This window comes from Protopterus annectens, chromosome 9.part0 (genome assembly GCF_019279795.1).
Source record: "Protopterus annectens isolate FY-2018-M chromosome 9.part0, PAN1.0, whole genome shotgun sequence".
NCBI lineage: Eukaryota > Metazoa > Chordata > Ceratodontiformes > Protopteridae > Protopterus > Protopterus annectens.
This window is the reverse complement of record NC_056743.1, coordinates 885,100,711-885,126,307: the sequence shown is the minus strand read 5'-3', so window position 1 is coordinate 885,126,307 and position 25,597 is coordinate 885,100,711. Positions and strand designations below refer to the sequence as shown.

Genomic DNA, 25,597 nt, shown 5'->3' with positions numbered 1-25,597 from the left:
TTTAGGTACAGGAGCTAACAAAGGAAGCCTAACACTGTCCACACCAGGTTTCTTTCCATCCTGATTATACTACTTCTGTTTAACACAAAGGAGTAAAAGGAATACTTCTTGTTTTGATCTGCAAGAACATCTGTGAGTCCAATGTACTGTTGCCAGCCTGCACAGACAGCATTCATCTCCAGAAGAAATTGAACCCTACCATGGTTAATTTTGCTATGCTTTCAAAAGAGAAAACTTTGCTGATCTGGGCTGTTGGTCTTGTCACACTGACTTGGGCATTGAGAGGACTAGGATGCCCCTACTGTGGAATGACAGGCTCTGAATACCATAGTGAGAAGGTTTTATTGGTTGAAGCAATGAAGCAGCAGATTCTAGACAAACTTCATTTGAAGGAGAGACCTAACATCACACACCCTTTGCCCAGAGTAGCCCTGGTTACAGCCTTGCAACAGCTGCACCTTGGCAGAGTAAGGAATGATGGAATGCTTAGTGCATCCAATGAGCATGAAAGCCTAAGGGCAGAGGAACAAACTTTTCAGATTGTCAGTTTTGCAGAGTCAGGTATGTACAATTATTTGCATGAGTTGTTCTTTAAATTTCACTTCAGCCCTTTAGAGAGTTTGTTTAGATAGTGGGTAAAATGGCAGTGTAGTTATTCAGTTATGGGACAGGGGGGACAACACAATGCACATGTTATTTACTGCTGTAACAGAATCTTAGCATTCATACACAAAGAAGCTAATGAATGCAGTTTGTGTCCAGGTTGAAATTATTTTTATTGTTTCAGTAAGCATTGACAAAAGAAGAAAATGTTTCCAGTCATCACAAGTGACTCTCTCATGTATAAACCATGCAAAAATGCAACAACAAATTACACAGCTTAGCTGCATTTTATTGAAGAACTTAAAAATATTAAGGTATTCAAAAAAGAGACAATTCAGTTGGGCAGCTCTGCTTGAGTGTGTGTGTGTGTGTGTGTGTGTGTGTGTGTGTGTGTGTGTGTGTGTGTGTGTGCACGCACATTTCTGATTGTTTCTGAGTTTTTGATTTTAATAGCAAGGCTCAAGAGACTGGTTGGTGAGTACTAGAACTTTGAGGTGACAGATTACAGCACGAATAAAAAGCTTCTAATAATTTACAGTGTATAGAAACACTATTAAATGACATGTGTTTGAATTTAATTTGATGTTTTCTCTTCTGGATGAAAACAAGTGCATAGGTGCTAGCCTCTAGGGAGTGGAAGATCCAGTTCAGCTACTATGGCCCATGACAGTGAATGGTCATACAACACAAAATATGACCTGATTATCAGGTATATTTAAAATACACACACATGTATACAGACATATCCACACACCCACACAAGTGCGTAAATATGTCTATATATATATATATATATGTATATGTATATGTATAGAGAGAGAGCTACACATACACACGCATATATATTTTTTTCCAATAAGTTATAGGTTTATACAAGGAATGTTGTATCTAGCTTATTGAGCATTAAGGAATGAGGAGCTCTGATTATAACTAAACACTGAGCTTACAGATTCCATTCAAATTAATAAGGAGTGTAATTATTCATTTAAAACTAAGATGTAGAACTGTTGCTAGAGCAAAGTCTCAATCAGACTCTATGCTATGTATATGGAATAAACTTGTATTAATTAGACAGTCTGAAACAGTATGTTTATTTAAAAAAAATGCTAACTAGGTTGATAACTAAGGTTTAGACATTTATATTGGTGTCTGCATTTTGACTGACATTTTGCCCCAAAGCATTTTTTTCCAAACTACTGGAACATATATTATTTGGCTGGATTTTTTTCAAGGGTAAAAATGATCAGTTAAGAGTGCCAAAATTGAAATGACCAGCACACCTACAACACAAACCTAATTTAATATTAAACTGTAAAGTACAACTGTGGTTTTATGATTATTTTTTTTTAAGATTAATGATTTAGTACAATGGTATAACACAGCTTGGACTACACTGGAATCATTCAGGCAGAATGAAACCCAACAAGAGTGTCAGGAACGTGGAACTCGGTACATCAGAGACCAGTAGTCCTTATATATGAAAGTGTACTTGGTAGGTGGCTTTTGACTGCTACATACATTTTGTATATGATACTTCACAACATTTGCAAAAATAGTCCAAGCAAACAGAAAAATATAAATAACTGTACCTTCAGGCTGAAAGAAATCATTACAATGCATGACAATTAAGTTCTTGGAGGTAATTATTTTAGTAGGACCAAACAATACTACAGTGTTTTTCAGGTGATCAGTAGTTGCTTTTATAAATTAAATTATATAAGATTCATACATGAGGGGGGGGTAACATTTTCTTTTAAAGGCACTGTACATTTGTACATATGTTTATTGTCCTGTGGTTCCACGTGGATCAATACAAGTTTGTTCAGGAGTGTAGCCAGACCAAGGAGCAAAATAACTGGACTGTGTTGGCACAAAGTTTTGCAGATTCATCTACTCTTGCAGCACTGATCTATTTTCAGCAAGAGAAGAGACACAGCACACTGTTGTGGTATAAACAAAGGCTTTTACAGTTAGTTATGCTGCAGAAAACAATAGGCTTAAGCTGTTTTTTTTTTTTTTTTTACAAAATGCAAAAAGGAAGCAGTCTCAAATTTAGCATTTAAGCACAGCTTGTACTTTCTTATTGGTAAAGCAAACACTAGAGTAGTCACTTACTTTCCATAAAGGGAAGTATTGTGGCCTAAAACACATTAAAAAAGAGAGAAATTTTATCTCCATACCATGATAGGTTAAGAGAAAGCGAACTGTGTGATAAAGTCATTTAAATTCTAAAAGCGCACAAGAATAATGTTCCCTAATATCATACAGTGAAAGTAGGCTGAAGGTGAAGTGAAATAAATAAATATTTGAGCCAAATTCTATGCCAAAGGTCACAAAATTGAAAATATGTCACAATATTCCACTGTCTGCCTCTATAATAAACATAATACACCAATTACCCAACATCTACTTGGGGTTGTTTTGCACACTGGGCAGGTCAAGGTATCTTATAAGTTATTTTATGTAAATGAAGTTTCAGTAAAGTAATAATGCTGGCAGCCACCTTCCCAGCAGCACATCCAATCCAAGTGAAAGGTATTCTGAAATTTTACAATACTGTCTCATCTTTGATTTTTACAGAAACTAGAATGCTGAAATTTCAGCACTGTAATTTAAACTGTAATCCAGTAGTTTGGAAGTGATATAGAAAGTGGATACATGATGTCAAGAAAAATAGTAAGTATATAAAGAAAGAGGACAGCTGACTGTAAATAATCACACATGGGATACTGTTCTTTCAAAAGTTCACACAATTGAAAATAAGTCATATCAATTCTGGAAAGGTATAGCAGTGGAGTTACTGCAAGAGCATAACGGTGTTGTAATTAACAAAAAAAAAAATTTAAAACAAGGCAATTGAAAATAAGACAATTAGTGGGCTTGACTCAAAATTTAGCATAACAGGCACACACATCAGTGTCAGTCTCATGACAACAGCAGCACTGCTTGCAAGAGCAACGGTCTGTAGTGCAGCAGTAATGCATTTCAGTGACTTTGCCTACATTAGTAAATGTTTATAACATAGCAATAACATGCACTGCATGCACAAGATCTGTACCACTGTCTGCATGAGTAGATATCTACAGTGCTGCAGTAGCACATTGCATCTTCCCAAGAGCAGCAATGATGCTTTGGAGTACATGTCTGTAAAGCAACAGTAGAAAGCCAAGCCTAGACAAACAGCAACACTGCTTTTTTAATTTTTGAGTCTTTGGTTTCTAATACTATGATTGGAATGGACCCCATTCCCAAGTCAAAGTATGATTAAAGTTCATGAAATTAGTATTGTTTCAGTCTTTTATTGTTTCAGTCTTTGATGTTAGCCAGAAGTGCTCTTCGCAGCACCCTCAACATGCCCAGTATTGACTCCTGCAATTTGTATGGAGTTACATGTAATGGTGACACATTTAAATACGATTGTAAATTATTTTTTATAAGACCTGTTGCTCCTACTACTACTGGAACTGTCTGGGTATCTTTCTTCCACATTGCCTTCATTTCTGCCTGCAAATCCTGGTATTTTTATGACTTTGTCTCTCTCTGTACGTAAGACGCTGCAGTAACTGGGTGTAGCAATTTTAGTGATGAATGCTACTTCTGTCTTCTTTTCATGGACTACTATATCTGGTTTTCTCGCATCTCTTTTTTCAACTGTTGGCAATGGATAATCCCATGTGATATAAACTTCATCAGTTTCTATAATGGTTTGTGGCTCATGTTTCCAGTGTTTTTCAGTTACTTCAGTATTATAATGTTTACACAATCCCCAATGCAACAGTCTTGCTACATTATTATGCCTTTCTGTATACAATCCTTCTGCCACTAGTGTATCACAACCAGCAACAAGGTATACAACTGTTTCCAATTCTGTTTTACAAACCCTGCATTTGTCTGTTTCTCCCACATGTTTAATGGACTTTGTAAATCAAAATGTATGTGGTCCACTATCTTGGGCCACCAATATTAATATTTTGTTTTTTGTTTTAAATTCACCTCTCCTTAATCATTCCTGTGTTTGATCCTGGTCAACATGAGGTTGTTCTAAGAGTTTTCTATACTTGCAACTATATTTATGCATTTTCCACATTTCTTGCCTTCTCATCTGATTTTTTCATCTTATATACTTTCTTTTGTTTTTTGGCACATTTAGCTGCTGCCTGATTTTTATCTACTTCTGGTTTGATTTCCATTCCTGCTTGACAATGATATGCTTCTGCTAAACAAAGCAGGGAAGTCATCTTAGACTACTTCTCCTCATGTTGCAAAACTGTCACTATGTTTGGGTCTTGTGAGGTCAGCAAATATGTATGCAATCCCATGACTGCAGATCTACACACGTAATCAATTTTGAGGAGGCCCATCCCTTCTTCAGAATGGGGAATATATAATCTAGGTATGTACTGATTTTTATAAATCGTTTGATGAGCATGAAGCATCCTTCTTGTTTTCCTGTCCAACCCAACACCTTTTGGGGCCAGTCAATCACTCCAAAACTGTAAGCTAGAACAGGAACAGCAAACTGTTTTGTAGCTTGGACTTTATTCCTAGATGTCAACACTGTTCTCACTATTAATTTAAGTCTTCTAAAATATTCCTAAGGTTTATTCGCATTTGTGCATGTTTTATTGTTGATCTTTCATCAATTCCCAAATATTTATACAATCCTTCTTGTTCAAGTTCTTTTATATCACATTCACGTCTCGAACTGATGTATTCTTGGTGCTACAGCTTTCCTGCTTTAAAGATTCCTTTTGCACATTTATCAAGACCAAACATTCTTATATCATCTGAAAAAGTTTTGACCACTTGCAACTGTGCTTTCATTTCCTCATCTGATGAACTATACAGTTTTAAATCATCTACAAAAAGACATTTTATTGTTTAATGGTTTTTACTTTGTTTGTTATTGTTTAATGGGAGCCAAATTGTAGCCATGAACTAATCTGTTAAGTACACAACTTAATGGGTTAAGGGCAAGACAAAATAGCAGCGGTGACAGAGGTCACCCTGGAATACCCCCTTTGAAATGTTATCCCTGGAATAATAACTTGTCTTTTATCGTGGCTTAACTGCACAGTGGTTTGCCACTATTTCATGTTTGCTGCAATGTAATCAATCAGTGTAGGGTGAATCTTTATACATTTTTAAGCACTCTGTTAGCGGTGAATCTAGTATACTGTCAAATGCTTTTTTTACAGTCTATCCATGCCATACTTAGATTCTTCCCCTTTTTATTTATTTATTTATTTATTTAAATTTGTTGACCGGGAGTGTCCAACTGGACGTCGGTCCATTTTCAGCGGAGGCCCGGGGAGAAAAGCTCCACAGTTAAAATAAACAGACAGTAGATACATTGGATTACATAGTGATTAACAATTTAACATAGCAATTACTTACTACATATTTACAGATGAAGAACATAGTACATCAGTAGACAACTAGAATCTTTATCTGTGAAGTGCATAACAGACATTAACAAATGTTACAATGAGAAGTTCCTGCTGTATAATAAGCACTAAGCTTATGAGCATCTGAGCTTGCTATAATCAAGGTAGTTAGTGGAGTGGAAAGAAAGGTAGTGGTTGGATGGGGTGGATGATATTAGAGTGGAAGTTGCAAGGGCATAGCCAGCATGTTTTTAGGTGCACTTTTAGTAAAGTTTTGAAGTAGGTGCATGATGGCATGGAGGTAATTGTGGGTGGGAGTGAGTTCCATAATTTGGCTATGGCGCAAGAGAATAGTGCTTCACCAGCAGAGTTATTGGCTTTAGTGATCTGCAAGTGATTTTTGTTGCTGGATCTTAGTGGTCTGGTGGTGTGATAGGGTTGGAGTAGGGTTGGAGTAGTTTTTACAGTTCTCCATTACAATTTTATTTAACAACAAATGATGTTTTGTTCCATATGACTGTCTTTTATTACCCTTTTGCTCTATTTCCATAATTGCGTTTTCTTCTAAATGACTATAAACTCTGTCGGCACTAATTCCAGTGTATAGTTTATACGTCGTTGGAAGGCAAGTTATTGGTCAATACTTTTTAGGATAGCTTACAGGTTCAGTCAAGTAGGAGTATTGATTTTCCTATTGTTAGCCAGCCTGGTCAGCCGGTAGTCTACTTAACACCAAAAGTGTGATAAGAGACCTTGGGACAGTAGTCTCTCCTTTGATAATCACATCACCACAGTGGTCAGGAAATCCTTCTATGTGGCACACCTCATCACAAAAGTTTTCTCATCCAGAAAAAAACAGGTCATTGTTCCCGTCTACTCATCACTCATTAGACCCATTATAGAGTACAATGCCCCTTTTGGTATGTACCTCACAAGACATCTACAACTGGAAAAGCCACAAAAAGACCTCACAAAGAGGATTACTGGCCTCAAACAGATGCCTTATGCAGACCGACTCAAAAAACTCCAGCTTTACTCCGTCACATATCGCCTACTCAGAGGTGATCTCTGCCTAACATACAAAGCTAAGTCAAATCCAGAGCTGTTGGACATGCTCCACTTAAAGAAATCCCAATCCCTCTGAGCTACATGCTCTAGGGACCTAAACCTTGTCACCACAATAAACAGAACATGCTGGAGGGATAGATTCCTGTCCCAGAGACTTCTCATACTCTGGAACAGACTACCTATCTATGTCAAACAGAGCTCCTCATTAGCACTCCAAGAAAAATCTTGATGATTGGATGGGTAATAGGAAATTCACCCCGGGGATCACTTCTGTGGTTTTGCTTGACAGGGGCACAGGAAATAATTTTCTTGGGTGGCAAAAGCCAGGGTACCTTTTTGGCTTGGCTTGTATAGGCCCTAGGGCCAATAGCCTAGTACCTACCTATGGTGTCTGGTCAGGGTGTACATATTTTAGCTAGAAGTTACGTACTACATCTGGGCCTGGGGTTTTCCATTTAGGAGCTTTGCTTAACTTCGTTTCAGTCTCTCTGGCCATTACTTAATTTCTTTTAATATATTGTACATTTGAACTTCTTATTCTTTCTTTTACTTCTTCTTTCCATTTAGCATTTTTATGTTCCACAGGATCTTCATTGATATTTCTCCAAAATGTATCTAGTTCTTCTTTTTTTGGCGGTGTTTCAATTCCTTTTGCCTTGTTTCCAAATTCTCTATAAAACTTTTTTGAGTCATCAGTAAATTGCTTATTTTGTACTTTTCCTTTATATTTATCTGCATATCTTCCAAGTTTTCTGCCTGTGCTGATATTTTTAGTTTATTATTTTCAATAGTGCACAATAGATCCTGATCTGTTCTGATACTGTGCATTTTAGAGCCTATTTCTGTTGATCAGTTTCCTCTTCTATACTCTTCTAACAGTGACAATTCTTGTCTTAATTGCTTTATAGTTTTCGCTATTCAATACTTCCATGATGGCATTCGATTTCTTCCCTTCTTTTCCCATACTACCCTCTGGTTTTGTAGCAAGAATTTATCTGTTATTAATTCAGCGGCACAGTAATATATCCTATTTACTTCTGTTATATCACATGAATCTCTACAGACAGTCTTAATTATTGTGTTCATTTGTTTTATCAAACTTTTAACTTTTTGGGTTTTATTGACTTTCTGTAGCCTATTTCTTTCACTGATCTTAATATGTCTGTCCATTTCTATTAAATCAAGTAACTCTTCTCTTAAGATCATTTTCTTCTAAACTGACAGCACATTCTTTGTTCTCAATTTCCTGCGAACATTCTATAGAAAGTTCCAGGGCATTTTCCTGTGCCACACTCTCTTCAGTTTCATCCTGTGCCATCTCATCCATTTCGCTTTCATATGGGAGTTCACTAGCCTATCATTCCACAAGATTGACTGTGTCAGAGTTGCCACAGTTTCTCTTCCTTCTCTTGCTGTGCAACTCCAACTGAGCATTTGTACTGGTTTCCTACGAAAGGCTCTAAAGTATCTTCATATGGCAACTGATCAGATATTTACCGCTCCACTGTTTTTCCTTAATTTGGGGATCCATTGCTCTAGCCTGCTGCGATGTTATCTAAGTTAGATTTTCTGCACTAAATCCTTCACTTTGTAGGTAATCCATAACTATTTTATTAACTTCTCCTTTACTAATCCTCTTTTCTACTTGTCCTGTTTGTTTACATACTTTTTGTATTGTAAAATTTTCCATGTCTGGATGCCTCTGCCTGTATTTCTCTTCAAATATCTTTGGTGCTACTCTTTTTGTATTGATTAGATTTGCTTTCTCCTTTGCATAAATATTGCACCATATTAAATCTCTTTTTCTTTCCCATGTCCATATTTCTTCTTCAGATGTCTCCTGCTCCTCCCTTTTCTCCTTACTTTGGGACTCATTACATCATGCTGTGATGTAACCTATGTTAGACTTTTCTGTGCAAATATTCCATAATGTCATCATGTATTTTTTTAACTTCTACTTTACTGATCTTCTGTTGTACTGTGGTGGTGGTGCTGCGGTAGCGTTGTCACCTCACAGATGTTTCCCATTCGATTCTCAGTTAGAACGTCTTCTGTGTGGCGACATGCATGAATGGCCGTTCCTTCGTTAAAGGTTGTGCGTTAGGCCTGGCAAGCTAGCACGTCAAAATCTACTGCCAATCATTAACGGACCGGAGTTCCGCTGTGGCAACCCCTAACCGGGAAAAGCCGAAAGAAACAAACAAAAACTTTACTGATCTTCTGTTCTGTGCTCCTCTTTGTGATCTTTTTTTATTGTGAATTTTTCCATATCTCAATGCCTTTGCCTGTATTTCTCTTTGAATATCTTTGGGGCTGCCTTTTTTGTGTTGATTAATTTAGTTTCTCCTTTTCATAAATATTGCACCATATTAGATTTTTCTTTCTCATGTTCATATTTCTTTTTATAACTTTCAAAAGTCTCTAGATTTTGTTCTTTATATTCTTCCACTTCCAATGGCCCAAGGTTTCTTGGTCTATATAATGTTTTTCATAAATATGCTATATTAATGAACACAAATTTTTATTTGAAGCTTCTGACAATTTTTCTTGCAGAAGTATTTTTCTTTCCTCTAATTTCTCTCAATCTGTTTGTATATCCTCTGTCTGGAAATTCTGGGCTTCTTGCATAATAGTAACGATATTTACTTTCTTTCTTATCCAGAATAGTCCACTCTATTGTCTTTATGGCTTTTTTTTTTTTTTGGACCCATCAGTTTTTGTGATTTTTGTCGAGTGCTACTTCCTTCTATAACAGGGGGGCATCCTCCCACTGGGCCTGGCCTAGCCCCATTGTAGGAATGTTTCTGTGTCTTAAGGATTCTACACTGTCATTTTTTCCAGTCCTGGCAGCAGTATACCTACCAGGATTGAGCACTTTTTTATCTTGGGTCTTGTGCTCCCAGCTATCTTTTTTTTATTTTTTTACCTACTTCTGCCCATGACATACGATATAAAATAGAGTCTATATATCAGTGTCATCTTGGTGAGATTTTGTGAAAAAACAGGGTCCACCTGATGAAGGTGATGAAGACTTGAGGATGAACTCAGTTCCAGCAATGCTACTCTCCTTTGCTTGCTGACTTGCATGTATGAGCAGCTATCTGTAGTGCAAGACCAATAAATTGTGTCTGGACAAATAAAGCACCATATCTGCATAAGCATGTGTCTCCAGCACAACAACAGCAAGTTATGTCTGGACATTATCAGCAGTATTACCTACATGAGCATACGTCTGTAATGCATGAGCAAGTGTCGCAGTAGTGCACTCTGCCTTTAAAACTAGATCTCGGTAGAGCAGCAGTAGTGTGCTGTAGAAGGGCAACAGGAAGATCAGTGGTTGCATGAGCAGACATCTACTGCAATGACAGCATTCCATGCTTGCACAGCAACAGAAGCACTGCCTGCACATGCAGGTTCTGTAATGCAGTAGTAATATGCTTAACATGTACAAGAGTAGCAGCATTGTTTATATACGCAGGTTCACCATTGCTGCAGCCACACAACATGCCTGTATAATGGCAGCAGTGCCTATATAAGCAGGTGCCTGCTTAACAATAGAAATACTCCTTTTATGAACAGGTGATTGAAGTATAGTGGTAGCATGTTGTTTCTAAACAGTAGGCTCAGATTACGTACTATATTAGCATGGACATGCACAGCCACGGCAAGTTCAGCAATGGAACAGACAGGGACACACATCATCTCCTTCTAACAAATGAAACCAAGCTAAGTAAAAAGATTGCACTAAGTGCTCTATACATACTAAGAAATCTCTGTGAACTCAACAATATCTTGCAGATTTAGGCTATTTTTCTCACTTTTTCTGTGAGTTTACTACCTCTGTCTCTTTTAGCTTTAAAAGACCAAGATGTGCATTTTAATAGGTGCTAATTTGTGGTATTAAGTTGTGGTTGTGCAGTGTTAGCGTTGTTGCCCCACAGCAAGAGGTTCTCCCATTCAATTCTCGGCTGGAGCGCCTTCTGTGTGGAGTCTGCATGTCCTCCCCATGGTCGAGTGGCATTCTAAAGACATGCGTAGAATTGGTGTACCTTCGTTGAAGGTTGGGCGTCGAGCTGGCACCCGTACAAAATCTACTGCCAATCATTAGCGGACCGGAGTTCCACTGTGGCAATGTCTAACCGGGAAAAGCCGAAAGAAGAACAAACAATCAATGAACTGCATTCTGATGACAATCTACTCTACAGATGCAGCTGCTTTGAGAAACTGCAAATTTTCAACTGACCCTTTTACTGCTGAGTTTTGCTACTTTAGGAAGACTTGGTGAAATGTTTTACTAAAGTTATCCCACTTTTAGTGAATCACAGAACATCAGAAGTTTGTGGAAGACATCACCAGTTATGCAGCTACGCCTCACCAACACTGGAAGAATAACTGATTAGTGACTTACTGATGGCACTGAACAACCATTAGTTCAATGTAGTTACTGGATATGAAACAGCTAAAAAAGGCAGTTCATTGGACTGTTGTGTGGTATCTTGTAAATAAGTTACATGTCAACAATGCTTAACTACATATACTCCCTTTAACTCTGTCATTTGTGCACCCCCATGGAATAAGTGTTACACAAAGTGCACAATAAAGTTTCCTAAAAATAATCAAGTACAAAGATAGGCTGTATTGTGAATGCCATGCAGCATAGTCTACACAAGTCAAAAGTTTCAGAGTAAAGTTATGGGGGTGGGGGTTGCTATGGTAAAACAAAGTGACCAATCTCCCATATACAAGAATTCAAAAGCACTGCTTTAGAAAACAGATCCATGTTGTGTGCCATATGAGAAACATGGCTGATCTATCACCACTCAAACATACCACCAATTAGTGAAATTTGGTGTATTGACAACTTTTTTCATGTAACTATAAAAGACAGTGCTATACTGATAAAAGCCTGGAAATAAGAATAGGTCGGAGGAGGGGTATTTCTGATCTTTAAAATGACATTAGGCTAGATATCAAACTAATAGCTAAAGCAAGCAACTCACATAGTAATGGCCAGAAATGGACGACAGCTAAACTACCATAAACAATCACAGCAATATTCATATAGGCACAAGTCATATTCTGTCACCCATTTCCACATGTGACTAGAGAAATTAATAATAACATGCACTCTGATAGTTCTTTTTTTCCCCAACTTTTCCCAGTTAGGGTTCACCATAGTGGAACTCCGATCCACTAATGACTGGCAGTGGATTTTTACGGTGCCGAGATGCCAGCCCGACGCTCAACCTTTAAAGAAGGCACACCTATTCATGCATGCACCTACCTGCATGTCCTTAGACATCACTCGACCGCGGGGAGGACATGCAGACTCCACACATAGAATGAACCAATAAATCATAATTTTAGGAGACTTAAATACTGATCCCATTGGATTTTTAACTATGCAGCTAATTCATCAACTTCCAGTTAATGGGGTTTGAGCAGATAGTAAAAATGCAGCTAGGTCAGATTTCTGGTCAAATAACTCAGTTATTGATTGCATCATCTATCTCACACTACAAAGTTATCTCACTATCATTACCTTGACTAGCTCTCTAAGAGGCCAATATCCTGTGGTATCACACTGGACACCCCCCCCCCAGTAAAAAAAAATAGTTCTAGGCAGACATATACCAGAATCCAAGGAAAACTTCAGCTGTGTAAGCACAGATTTAATAGATCACTGTTGCAGTAGTCTAAGCTATTCAGGTTATATCCTGCCAAAGATATGATCGACTGGGCAGCTTATCAAAGATTAAGGGAACCTACCACATGCTCTAAAGGCCAGAAGCTCAAGCAGAGCTCCATCTTAAAAAAAAAAAAAAAAACATCACCAAAAGCTTCAGAGCTTGCTTGTCCCAAGAAGTGAAGCAATAGTCCTGAAAGGAAAAATATTAGGAAATGTTAGGAAACATAAAAACCAGAGTAAATTAGGACACTGCTGCAGTATCCTAAACTGTTCAGGCAGATTACCAGAGCTTAGAAACTAAAAAGGGAGGAGGGGGTCAACTAAGAATCCAGAAAACCCTGAAGAATTGCTGTAGCAAAGCCTGTTCCAGACCTGGAAAGGGAATCAAATGTATAGTGCTGTGTAAAGATACATATAGAGGCCAAAGTTGCTCCCTTTAGAATATTTCTAGAGTCCACCCCTGCCCAGAAAGCTACAGAAGAAACCAAAACCCTGGTGTATTGGGCCCTAATCCTGCCTGGAAGTAGCTTGTTAAAGCAAGAATAGCAAAAAGAAAACAGCATGAGACAAGCATCTTGAAACAGTCTGCTTTGACACTGATTGCACTTTTCCCTTACCTTCACAGAAGACAAAACAGCTGATTGGCTTTCCTGAAGGAATGAGTTTTGTCTAGGTAGTAGCTGAATATATGTTTTTATCTCTCTTGATTTTTGGGTATGGAAAAAATACAGAGAGAATAAAAGACTGACTGAAGGTAACCACTTTAGACATAAAAAAGCATTAGATCTTAAACACAATCATTGTGGAAAATAAGGTAAGGATGATTCATCATAAGAGCTATTAACTCTGATGCTCTTAAAGCAAAAGTTAGAGCAATGAGTAAAACAGTCTTCCATGTTAAGAACTTCAAATTAGCCTGATTCACGGTTTCAAATGGAAAAAGAGTGAGCTTCTCAAGCATAAAATTCACATCCCAAGGAGAATCCACCTATTTGTTTTAGGTGGACGGATATGTAAAACCTCTTTTAAAAACTGCTTGACTTGGGAATAGGAAGACAGGGGGATTCAAGTGTAGACAAGCAGAAATTGCAGACAGATGGATCTTGATACAAGAGAAAGAAAGGCCAGAGGGCAATAACTCACATAAATAATCAAGCACCAGGGACAGATAGGCATTAAAAGGGTCCTGGTCTTTGGAATGACACTAACTAGAACATATTTCCATATAGACATATACTATTTTTAATAACATTTTTGCCTCCTTCAGTACTTGCTGTACTTCCTCAGGAAAAAAGGTGCCTAAAAGATATTAAAATTCTATCATCCAGGTAGTCAACTGCAGAGTTTTCAGGTTGGGGTATATCAAACAAACCCTTTTTTATGTGTAAATCTAGTCTATGGGAAAGCTTGAGGTAGTTGCTTTGGCCATTTTCAAAAGGAGGGAGAACCACTGCTGCCTGGACCAAAAAGTGTCATTGTCACTATCTTTGGGAAGTCCTTCTGAACCTCTAGAAGAATGATGGATATTGGTGGAAAGAATACAAAAGCATAAAGGAACATTGCTATCCATGGGCATGAGAAAGCATCTATCTCCCAGGCCTGTTTACAAGGAATCCAGGAGCAGAATTTATTTAACTGTCTGTTTTGACAGAAGACAAACAGGTCTGCTTGAAGTATTCCCCACAACTGGAAAGTCCTTAAAGACCTTGTTTTCATTCATGAGGATCTGCCCTGGTCCTGTTTAGCTTGTCTGCTTCTATGATTTGATCTGATGGAACATATGAAGCTTGCAGATTCAAAATGAGATGCGTTGCTAACCCCAAGTCTATCACAGTAAGTCTGAAAAGAGGGTAAGATGGACAGCAACCCTAAAGCCACAGAGGATACGTCAATCCCCTGGTCTTTAGTGGCTGTAGGTACTGTGCCAAAGGAATTCAGGTAATACGATGAGTGGTCCAAGGAACCAAATACGGCCACAACAATCACCCATCAGTGGCAGAGAGAAAACTGGAGCTGACCTGACACCTAAAGACTCCCTGACATCTTCCCTCTTCTTCTTCCTGTGGATGGGGAACGAAAGAACCGAGGGGACCAGTAAATGCTCCATAGGTCCAGCAACAGAAGCCTCAAAGACAGCTAGTGGAGCCTGTAAGAGTTGGTAAATTCAGTGCCAGAAAAAATGTGGTTTTGAGGTTAAAAAATAGCAAGTCCTGTCCTTTAAACAAATTCTATACCATAGTATTAGAAAAAGTCCAAAGAATGGATTTAAACATTTTTCCACAAGCATTCACAGTAATAAAATCCCCTGTTACAGAATGACAGTCCTAATTCCACAGAAAAAATACACCAGTTTTCCTCAGTAAAATAAAATAGTGGGAGGTTTTCCTCTGATAAGGACTTATCTGTCCAGCAAAAAGGCTAATAGCTGGCTGTTAGTTTCATGAAGTGCACAGAAGGATTGGACTTCAACATTAAGAAAGTTCTGATGCATATGGACTCTGCTTTTATATGGGGCTCGTCACAAGCTCCTGGCAGTTAGAGCAAGTGGAAGGTACCCTTTAGCTTTGATAATTTTATTTATTTATTTATTTTGTTTTTCCTTCAGTTACTTGGTTTGTCCAACAGCGGAGGTCCAGGGCGAGAAGCTCCAACTTATTACAAGCATTTTTAAACAGACATTCAGTAATAAACATAAAAAATTGCACATACATTTGCTAATTAGATTGCATTCTAACAATTCTCGAGAGATGCAACTTTTAGAGTAGAAAAGGTACTTATGCACACTGAGCATTTCAAGAGGAGTATTACTGGGTTTGTTAGATAAAAGATAATGTGATTAGTGCTTAGAAATTCAAAGAAATGGAGATGAAGGGAGGGATGAGGTAAGGCAGAAAATGTTGATACTGAGGTTAAGAGGTGGACGGACTATAAAGCAGGTTCAGAGACAATTATATATATGGTTATCATGAGGGTTTAATTAGAAGTATAGAGGTAGGGGTGAGCAGTGTCACAAAACAATATATATAGCTGGGAGATGCTTATAAAACTCTTCAAATATTGGTGAAGAATGGTTTGTGGGGCATAAGATTCTGAAAAATGGTTTGACGATATGGCAAACTAAAGATACCAGTCCCATTTATCTGGAGATGTACAGTAGCAGATCCATAAGCATGGTTGGTCAGTCATTTGCATGGCAGGATATAACCCAAATAGCTTAAACTACTGCAATGGTGATCTCAGGTTTAACACTGGAACTTTATAGCCTACTAAACAGCATCATCTGGGACTCTTTTTGCAGAAACAAATCCTAATTTAACCATCTCATTTTTCCTAAATCAGCTTTTCTGTATAAATAGGTCATCTAACTTAGCAACAAATACATATTTTCCTTCTGAATATAAAAATTACTTTAGTGATCTGACAAAGCAGGCCCAAGCATTTCAAATATGCCCCCTTCCCCACTGTAGTGCGACCGTAGAGTTAGAATATATAGTTGGGGGGGTGTGGGAGACGAAGCCCCCCCACTTACTTTTGTTTTACTAAGGAATATTAAAGCAAAACTAAACAATATAATATGAAATTAAGTGGGGGGCTTCACCCCCACACCCCCAACTATATATTCTAACTCCAGGGTCGCACTACAGTGGGGAAGGGGGCATATCCCATTTACTTGCCAATAATACTTGTCGGTCAAATGAAGTGTCGGTCAAATGAAATTTCTGTCATTTGGTGTCTGGCAAATGGGTGTCGGTCAATTGGAAGTTAGGGCAAATGAAGTAGACCCATATATATATTTATTATCCGCTTGCATCTGTAAAGGACTTAATCAGTTTTGTGATGCTATTTTCCTGGAGTTTGTTTTTTTCCAGTATTCCCTGACAAAGAGCCTTGGAGTAGTTTTGTATTCTTTGAATTCAAAGAAAAGCTAAATGCATACATACTCAAACAGAATAAATACACATATTTCAAAGACGATGACGGAGATTACCACAGTATCACTTTGCTTGAACTCATAGTTGAAAATGGCTAACCACTGCAGTGATAAACTCTGTATATATGTAAATATGAATATGTTTCATTTTACTGAACCTTGAAATTTACCATTTTATTCTTTCTTATATAATTGTATTTGTGTAACCACGTCATAATGACCTCTCTTCAGCTGAAACTGTCACTGTACAGTCATTTTATTTCACTATATTGTACTATAATTCTGTTTTAATTTTGGTTTTGTGCAACCAGCTGGTGCAAAGTGTCAGAGGTAGTGTATGACAGAAGAATACCAAAGAAGCAAGAGTGAAGTGTACAATACAATGTGCGACCAGTGCTTCTGCATTGCACAGAAGCCAGGGCAATGAAAACACAGCAGTTGAGGAAGCATGAAGTGATGAGGATAAAGTGCCTGAGTTAAGTAACGGGTTGCAAATTATGGGACAGACACAAAAATAAGAACATTACAATAGAAGCCAAAGTAACTACAGTTGCAGAAAAGGTGTAGAAGGGCAGATTACAATGGTTTGGTCACATGTGCAGGAAAACAAAAGATAATTTGGCAAATATAATTTGGGAGATAGAAGAAGGAAACAGGACAGAAAGATGTGCAGCAAATGGGTGGATTGTGTCAGAAAAAACCTGTAATAGTCAGGCATGACTGTCAAAGAAGGTAGAAGAGTGTCTGTGAATCAAAAGATATGGCAACAGTTGACATTACACCTTGGCCCCATAGAAATAGGGGAAAAATAAACACATACACGTGTACATATATTAATTGCTGACATTCTTTCAACTAGTCATTTTCTCAACAGAGTGCAGTGTACATGCATTACATCAAGTGGATGTTTAATTGTGTTTGTCATGTTTAAAAGAGGAAATACAATTGAGGAGGTACATTTTTGGGTTTAATGTAGGAAGCAAGTACATGTGCAATTATTTTGAGGTTATGGTAGAGTAAGGGCTAAGATGGGGGATTAAAGTTTGCTCTGTGTTTATCTGAAAGGTAAATATCTATGAGAGTGTTATGGGTTAGGTTTAGGGTAATGGCTAGGTAAGGTGATAGATTTATTGCAGTGTATGTGTTTGAGTGTCTTATCTAGGTGGTTATGCTATGGAAATGTTTTTATAGGGTAAAGTGTTGGGAGAGGGTCAGTGGCAAGGACAGGGTTAGGGTTAGAAAAAGTGCATCCAGAAAACATGAAAAATGACAAATTTCCTCATATTTGAGAGGAAAATGTATTTTGAAATTTTCTCTAACAGTTGCATTAAATAATTTTTTTGTGTGTCCGAGACATCTTAGCATGATAAGAAACAGCAATAACTCAAATTCTCTAAAAGTGAGCTTTAATTTTTAGCAAAAAAAGTGAAGAACAGTCTATTGCACAAGTTATGGACATTTTTTTCCTGTACAATTTCATGTTTTCATTAAAAATGTCCTACTTTGGGCATCAAAAATGATGGCAACGTTAGTAGTTCTTTTTGATGATTACTTTATATGCAACACTGCATGCAAGGTTCCACGCTCTTTTGCTGTCCACTATAAGTGAATATGTTTCACATGAACATAAACTTATTAATACATACACCTGGTAAATAATTTTCCAAACATGAGTTTGTGTGTGTGTGTGTGTGTGTGTGTGTGTGTGTGTGTGTGTGTGTGTGTGTGTGTGTGTGTGTGTGTGTGTGTGTGTGTGTGTGTCTGTGTGTATTTTTTCTTTTTAACATAAATTTGCCTTACTTGCCAATGTAAGAACATACCATTGTAATTTATTATAAAAAGTTTACTGGCTTCCCATTATTAACAGGGAAATTATTTAAAATTACAAGCTTTCAATAAGATCTAGCTCTGAGGTTTAAACTAATAATCAAATCTAGAAATGATCTCTCAAGAATAATAATGACAACTCAAATTAGGTAAACTCCCATATGGCACAGCAGCTGGAGAAACTAGCATTATATATTAGTATAAATAAGTTGATTTAACGATCATGGGATTGACTTATATCAATAACAAAAACTCACTGATCTTAAAAGATCAACAGGACACTGTGCATACTCTGGGACATAATCCTTAAATACCAAAGTATGACAGACTCATTTTTGCAGGGGGATAATGTGCCCCCCCCATCCAGACCAACAATGAGGAGGTGCTGTGCCCCCCACACCCCCTTCTACTTATATATAACACCTCTGATATTGCACAACAGTCAGGAAAGAGCAAATCTCTTCCCTCCTACAGCAACAATCTAATACTGGTAAGTTGATCAAGTATTTTCTCGATCATTTGTGGCTGGCAAAATGCCTGTCAGAAAGACGAAAAGTTGACTAATATGGTGAATCCATACATCACTGGCTTGATGTTCAATTTTTATATCCCTATACATATACATATTAATGAAACACTTTCCCAGGGTTTCCTTAAGAAAAAAAGAAAACTGAAAATGATATATTTTCAATAAGAAGACTAAATAATACATTTGGAAATGTGAATATTGATGGAAAAGAAAGAAAGATGAAGAAAAGAAGATATGTTTTTAGAAAGAAAAAGTGATATATATGAATGCTGGTCATGGGGCATCATTGTAAGGTTGTTGTAGTGAAAGTCTAAAAGTAATTCGGCTGAGTGAGCTTAGTTATGAATATGAATGACTGACACAATGGAAATACTGCAGCAATGAAGGCAACCTAATTAGAACATACGGATAAAAGGGTTAATGAGATGTCAAAAAATAGTCGTAGAGCATTACTGATGAGTAAAGGATGCACTGGTGGGGGTCTATGTAACTAAAATAACAAAAAGCATTTAAGGCGGTATCCAGACTGTAAGCTGTGAATTGCAGCACCATCAAATATAAGGGTCTATATTATAAACTCAAAGGTACAGATTCTCGACTACCCTATCATCGACACATATGTGTCGAATGTGGACTTGAATGAATGGCCACATCATCGATTTCATTAATAGGAAAGAAACCGGTTGATCGTTGATTTAAATCTGCCCTTTTCCCCACTGTTGTGCGATCTCGGAGTTAGTATATTTAGTTAGGGGGGTGTGGGGGGACGAAGACCCCACTTCATAGTGTTTGTTATATTGTGTCATGCATAGTTGGCCTAACGATTTCTTTCCCTTGGAAATAAACTGATGATGTGGCCGTTCGCTCAATTGGACTTTCGACACATATGTGTCGATGATAGGGTAGTCGAGATTCTATACCTTTGAGTTTATAATATAGACCCGAAATATAACAGACAAATCAGATATAAGAAATATTTTTTTTCAAGATGTCTTTGTAAAAAGTCTAAGAAGAATTTTTATTGAAATGTATATCAGAGAAAAAGACGAGAACAACAACTTATGTGCATTGAGATACAACCAATCAGTAGACTAATTATCACTGATCTTGGTGGGATTTTTGGGGGGATACCAAAATAGATTGAACCTGTCTTGTTTAAATACTTTTAATTAGTTAAGGTGGCACCAATATAGGGAGTTAATAAAGTCATTTCTAGAACTGCTCAAGCCACACATAGAGAAGGGCTCCAGAGATGACAGAATATTGCTGTGGAGATAAAGATGTTACAGGAGGAGTCTGAGTTAAGAAAATTAATGAACTCATTTCTAGAAATGCCTAAAGGCATAGTAGATAAGGGCTCCAGAGGTGAAAGAATATTGCTGTGGAGATAGACATGTTACAGGAAGTGCTTGAGATGAGAAGCACTGGCTTCACATCTTTTTTTTAACCTAAATAATCACTTTATTGCAGGAAACAGGATGAAGCAGAGATGGGAGTACAACTCAGACTGTAGGTATTATTGCTGTTTAAGAACAAAAAAAACAAAAAAAAAAATACAGAAATACATTATAGGCCTTAGATTCAAACCATGGGCAGCCTGATATACATCAACATCATGGAACTCTACAGCAGTATAATTCCAAAGAATATACCTGTACTCTAAACATTTTAATAACTTACATTACATGGCTGTAAATGGTTAGCTGCACACTGATTTTGGCTATGAAATTCTATTTTCCCCAAGTTGCAACAACTAGGGAATTACTTATATATGTGAAAGACATATGGAAGACATAACTCTGCTAGGGAAGTGTGCAATCATTTTTTTTCTACATCACAGAAAACAGTCATCATCTGAATTCTGTTGCATTTAAACAGAAGTAGAGCTTGATTAAATGGTCTAATACAGCATGTAATGGACCCCAGTGAAGAAATGTTGCATAGCATGCCCTTGCTTTTGTGAAGCTACTGACATTTTTCTCATGCTCTCACCTTTTACAACTAATGTCTTTAGTTATGCTGAATCTTAGTGAGCCAAGATTCCATATTAGCTTGCTGTAATCTGCACCCACAAATATATGGTTTACTATCAAAACCTTGAAAGGCATTCCATCGAGTAATGACTTAATTGACAAATAAACTTGAAATTACAAACATTGGAAAGGCAAAAAGATGAAACCAGTAATGTCGACAAGTCCATTTTCGACACAGTCAACATCACCCAGCGTACCTTACCAGCCAGACATGCCCAATTAATGTTTTGCAGGGGGGAAACCCCCCTGCTAATTAAATATACAAACTCCAAGATTGCACTATAGTGAGGAAATGGGTACATTTCCAGATCCCCACTGTCGTGCAATCTCCATGCAAAACACAGACTTCACAACAGCAAATGCACACTAGCATTCATGGTTCTGGAGTCTATCGTTTTTGATTCGGTTTTATGTACATTTGCAAACTGCAATTCAAATATGTGCATCTCAATATCCTGCACTTCGTCAAAGTGATGGTAAACCCAAATATATATATATATATATATATATATATATATATATATATATATATATATATATATATATATATATATATATAGCTATATATATAGATATATATATATATATATATATATATATAGCTAGATATATATATATAGCTAGATATATAGATATATATAGCTAGATATATAGATATATATATATATATATATATATATATAGCTAGATATATATATATATATATATATATATATATATATATCTATACACACACACACACACACACACACATATATACATATATATATATATGTATCTGATATCGAAAACAAAACTCTGGAGGTATGCCTCCTGTGAAATTCTGGCATGTTGCGTGTATATATCATATTTTCCTCCACCTTAGTTGTAGCTAAACAGTAAAATGTTGATTATTCCCCTTAAAATATGCTGCCCCTTTGTATTAGACAGCATCACTCATGGCTACTACCACTGAGGAATATACAGATCACAGCAGTGTTTCTCACTGCTTACTACTCATGGATTCTGAACTGTTATTGAATCTAAGTTTCATTATAGCAACCTAAGCCATACTCTGTGGTGGTGGTCTAAGGTTTCCTCAAAATATGTCAGTGCTGCTGAAAACATTTTAAACTATGTCTGTAGCTTTTTCATTTAGTAGGAAAAACAAGCAGAGTGAATGCATCTAGAAGCCTTTACCTGCAATCACTTTCTCTATTTCACGAAATGTCTATACTGAACAGACATTCTTTTAACCAACAATAAGATCCTGTAGAGACTGCTAGGACTACCAGTTCTTCTGAACTGTAGTACTTGATTGTACTACATGTTCCAGCCTGTCCACAAAAGGCCATTATCCGTGCTACAGATCCAGCCACGTTGTTTTGTTGCTTATATTATAGCCAGGATACCACTAACGGAAAGGTAAGGCTAAAGGAAGTCAAATGTTTTTTCTCCATACAAGAATACAAGGAACTAAACAACTGTGGCTATTATAGCAAATTGTTATTTGAAACAGGATGCAGAGAACAAATCCTGATAAAAATATGAGGCAGGTATGGTAAGCTTATATCCAAGAAGCATCAGCACTACCAGAGAGAAAGTACTCTATGGACATAGTCACTATTATAAGTCCTAAGTTTAAATATATACCAATTGTAATTCAGCTTGCATTTAAAATGTGTCCATTTAAATCAATTCTGAAATGACTAACTTCTGTTTTATTTCCTCTACAGGAGATGTAGACTCCTCCAAAGCTGACCTTCATTTCCAGTTTACCAAAGAAGAAGGACAGAATGTCCATATTCAACAGGCAGTCCTTTGGTATTATTTCAAATGTCCAGAAAACAGACACTGTAGGATCAATATCAAGGTATTCCTACCATTTCATGGCCAGTCTAACCAGACTCTAATTGGTGAAAAGCATTTCATCATCCATTTGGATGGCTGGCATACCTTTCCTATGACAAATGTGGTACAAGATTTTTTCAAAATGAGGGGTAAGAATCTCACAATGCAAATGGAATGTGATGGCTGTCAAAATCTTCAGATGCTCTTCAGAGACAATGAATCTAATCAGCCTTTTCTAGTTGCCTATGCTCACATCAGTGATAGAAGACATAAAATCCACAAGAGAAACACTGAGTGTGATCCAAACTCCAATTTGTGCTGCAAGAGGGACTTCTATGTGAACTTCAAAGACATTGGCTGGAATGACTGGATCATTAAACCTGAGGGCTACCATATGAACTACTGCACAGGCCTTTGTCCTGTGCATCTGGCAGCAGCACCTGGAGTAGCCTCATCCTTCCACAGTGCAGTACGCAATCTTATTAAAGCAAACAGACTCCAAGCAGGTGGAAACTCCTGTTGTGTCCCTACTGTTAGTCGCTCTCTCTCCATGCTGTACTTTGATAAGCAGAGTAACATAGTTAAAACTGATATCCCAGACATGATTGTGGAGTCATGTGGGTGCACCTAAAAATCAGTGAAGAAATAGCATGTGCCAGTTTTGGGAAATTAAGAGACATAAAAAACAACCTGGGTCGAAATTAAGACCCTGTCACATGTAAAATCAGTGGCAGAAATGTGTCTGCTTCAGGGATTACTTCATGCTGCTATCCACAGTCTCAGGCAGTTTTACTCTCCTTCATTTCACAGACATCTACAACACTATGGATCATAGATATAGGAGGATACTGACTGGGTAACATTCTGGAAGCACTGGAAGAAAGAATAGCCACAGCACAAATAAATATACAGTTCAAGTATGTTCACAGACAAAAAACACTTTGGCTGGTAAAGATCCCTTACTAGTCCACTTACATAAATAAAATAAAAAATACAATCCAAATAGCAAAATGCCTTCCACCAAATGTAAAACAAGGTTTTGAAATCCCCTGCTTCTAATAGAAGTACTCCAGCATTCTTCACTATGGCCTGCTGACATTCTAACATAAGACTGCATTTCAGGTTACTGAAACTGAGCCTTATGTGCTGTTCATGTCTCTTTGTGCTAAGAAGCCTGTTTTCTTTTTTATGAAGCTCTTGAAAGTGCTCTGATTGAACTAAACTGAATGCGAGGTATGTCTTGACGGTTTGGACTAGTCTGCAAAACCCACCTTAATGTTGACACTATAACATGCCAGAAGGGGGCAGGCTAAACTAGTCAGACTATCTAAATTTCTTTTAGCCAAATACAGCTTTGCAAATAGTGCTGCTCTGTAAACAAAAACAAGAGACTGAAGACAAATGTAGTATGTGCACATTTAGACCAAGTAAGTTATAAGAAATGGAGCACAATTTAATCTGTCTTTGCCATGCATTTTCAATCCATTATTTCTTAACTTGCCTACTGCTGTTTCAGTTGTCCCCTTTGGTATTCAGCACATTCTAGACTTTATTAGAAATAATTGTATTTACATTACTTAATGATCCTACATAATACTGGTAAATGGTACATCTGGAGGAACATCCCCTGTGGGACTGAGTTTGCTTTTAGCAACCGTTTTTTTTTTTTTTGAATGTATATGAATTGCTAACAAGTTCATAATTTATTTTATGAGTTATCAATGTAGATACATATGAATTCAACTTGGTCTTGTCACAGTTTGAACCATATCTATATTCTGTTAAAAGCATTTTTCTCCTTCAGGGTCTACATAAATAAAGACAATACTTTTTCTTCAGGAATATTAATGTAACATAGCTATACATAAATAACTAAGTAAATATGATGATTATCTTAACTGCAGTAGTTCACAGTCAAGAAGTAGCCATGCCAAATCCAGCTTAGTATTTTTAAAAGTAGCAGCTGTTCCCTAAAACTGAAATGGCTAAATATGTCTTTTCATGAAAGCTTGGTTTTACAATATAATTTCCCTTTAACTGTGGCATTACTACTTGTCCAAAGGCTACATGAAATGACATCTGCATATAACTTAGATACAAAGCTAACTATGATAAAGATCTATCACTTCTGGGGTTTTATAATTTTATTTACACATATTTGAGGTAACTGTCTTTTTTCCCTGTCCACTTCAAATCTTGTTTATTGCATTGTTTTGTATTAAATTAACCTGGAGCATACCAGAGATAAAATAAATGGCTGGAGGTCATAGACAGCACTGGAATGTGATTGCGGTTCAGCCTGTGACTTTTAGTTTCTAAGTTGCATGTTAAGAAGTGCATGCAATATGTACTTGGACTTTTCTGGAAACATGTCAACTAAAAGTTAGTTTTGTACCTTGTTAACAGAATCCTCTGTGAGTTTCAGAGTAACTCAAGAAGAGGCCATGCTAATCTTACTCCCCATATGAAATAATGTACAAGTATAAGGCTGTAAGCTTAGGTACTCCAAACAGTACAGTCTATGCATTATACAGGCTTTGAAGAATTCATGACTGCCCTATATGGATAATTAAGGCCATTCCAAATGAATTGAGCTTGTAACTGGCCTACTGAGATCAGTGCACTACCCCATTAAACAAACACAAATAAAATAAAGTAATTTATAATTTGCGCATATTTCATGTGAAGTAGCCCCTAATG

The 25,597-nt window shown here is 37.1% G+C and overlaps 1 protein-coding gene across 1 annotated transcript; it reads left to right on the top strand.

Moving 5' to 3' along the window:
* On the top strand, nt 1–25,046 carry LOC122811639 (inhibin beta B chain-like). The gene is made up of 2 exons (XM_044083620.1): nt 1–561; nt 22,783–25,046. The coding sequence occupies exons 1-2, from the start codon at nt 201–203 to the stop codon at nt 23,526–23,528; spliced, it is 1,107 nt and encodes a 368-aa protein (XP_043939555.1). The 5' UTR covers nt 1–200; the 3' UTR covers nt 23,529–25,046.
* The last annotated feature ends 551 nt before the right edge of the window (nt 25,047–25,597 follow it).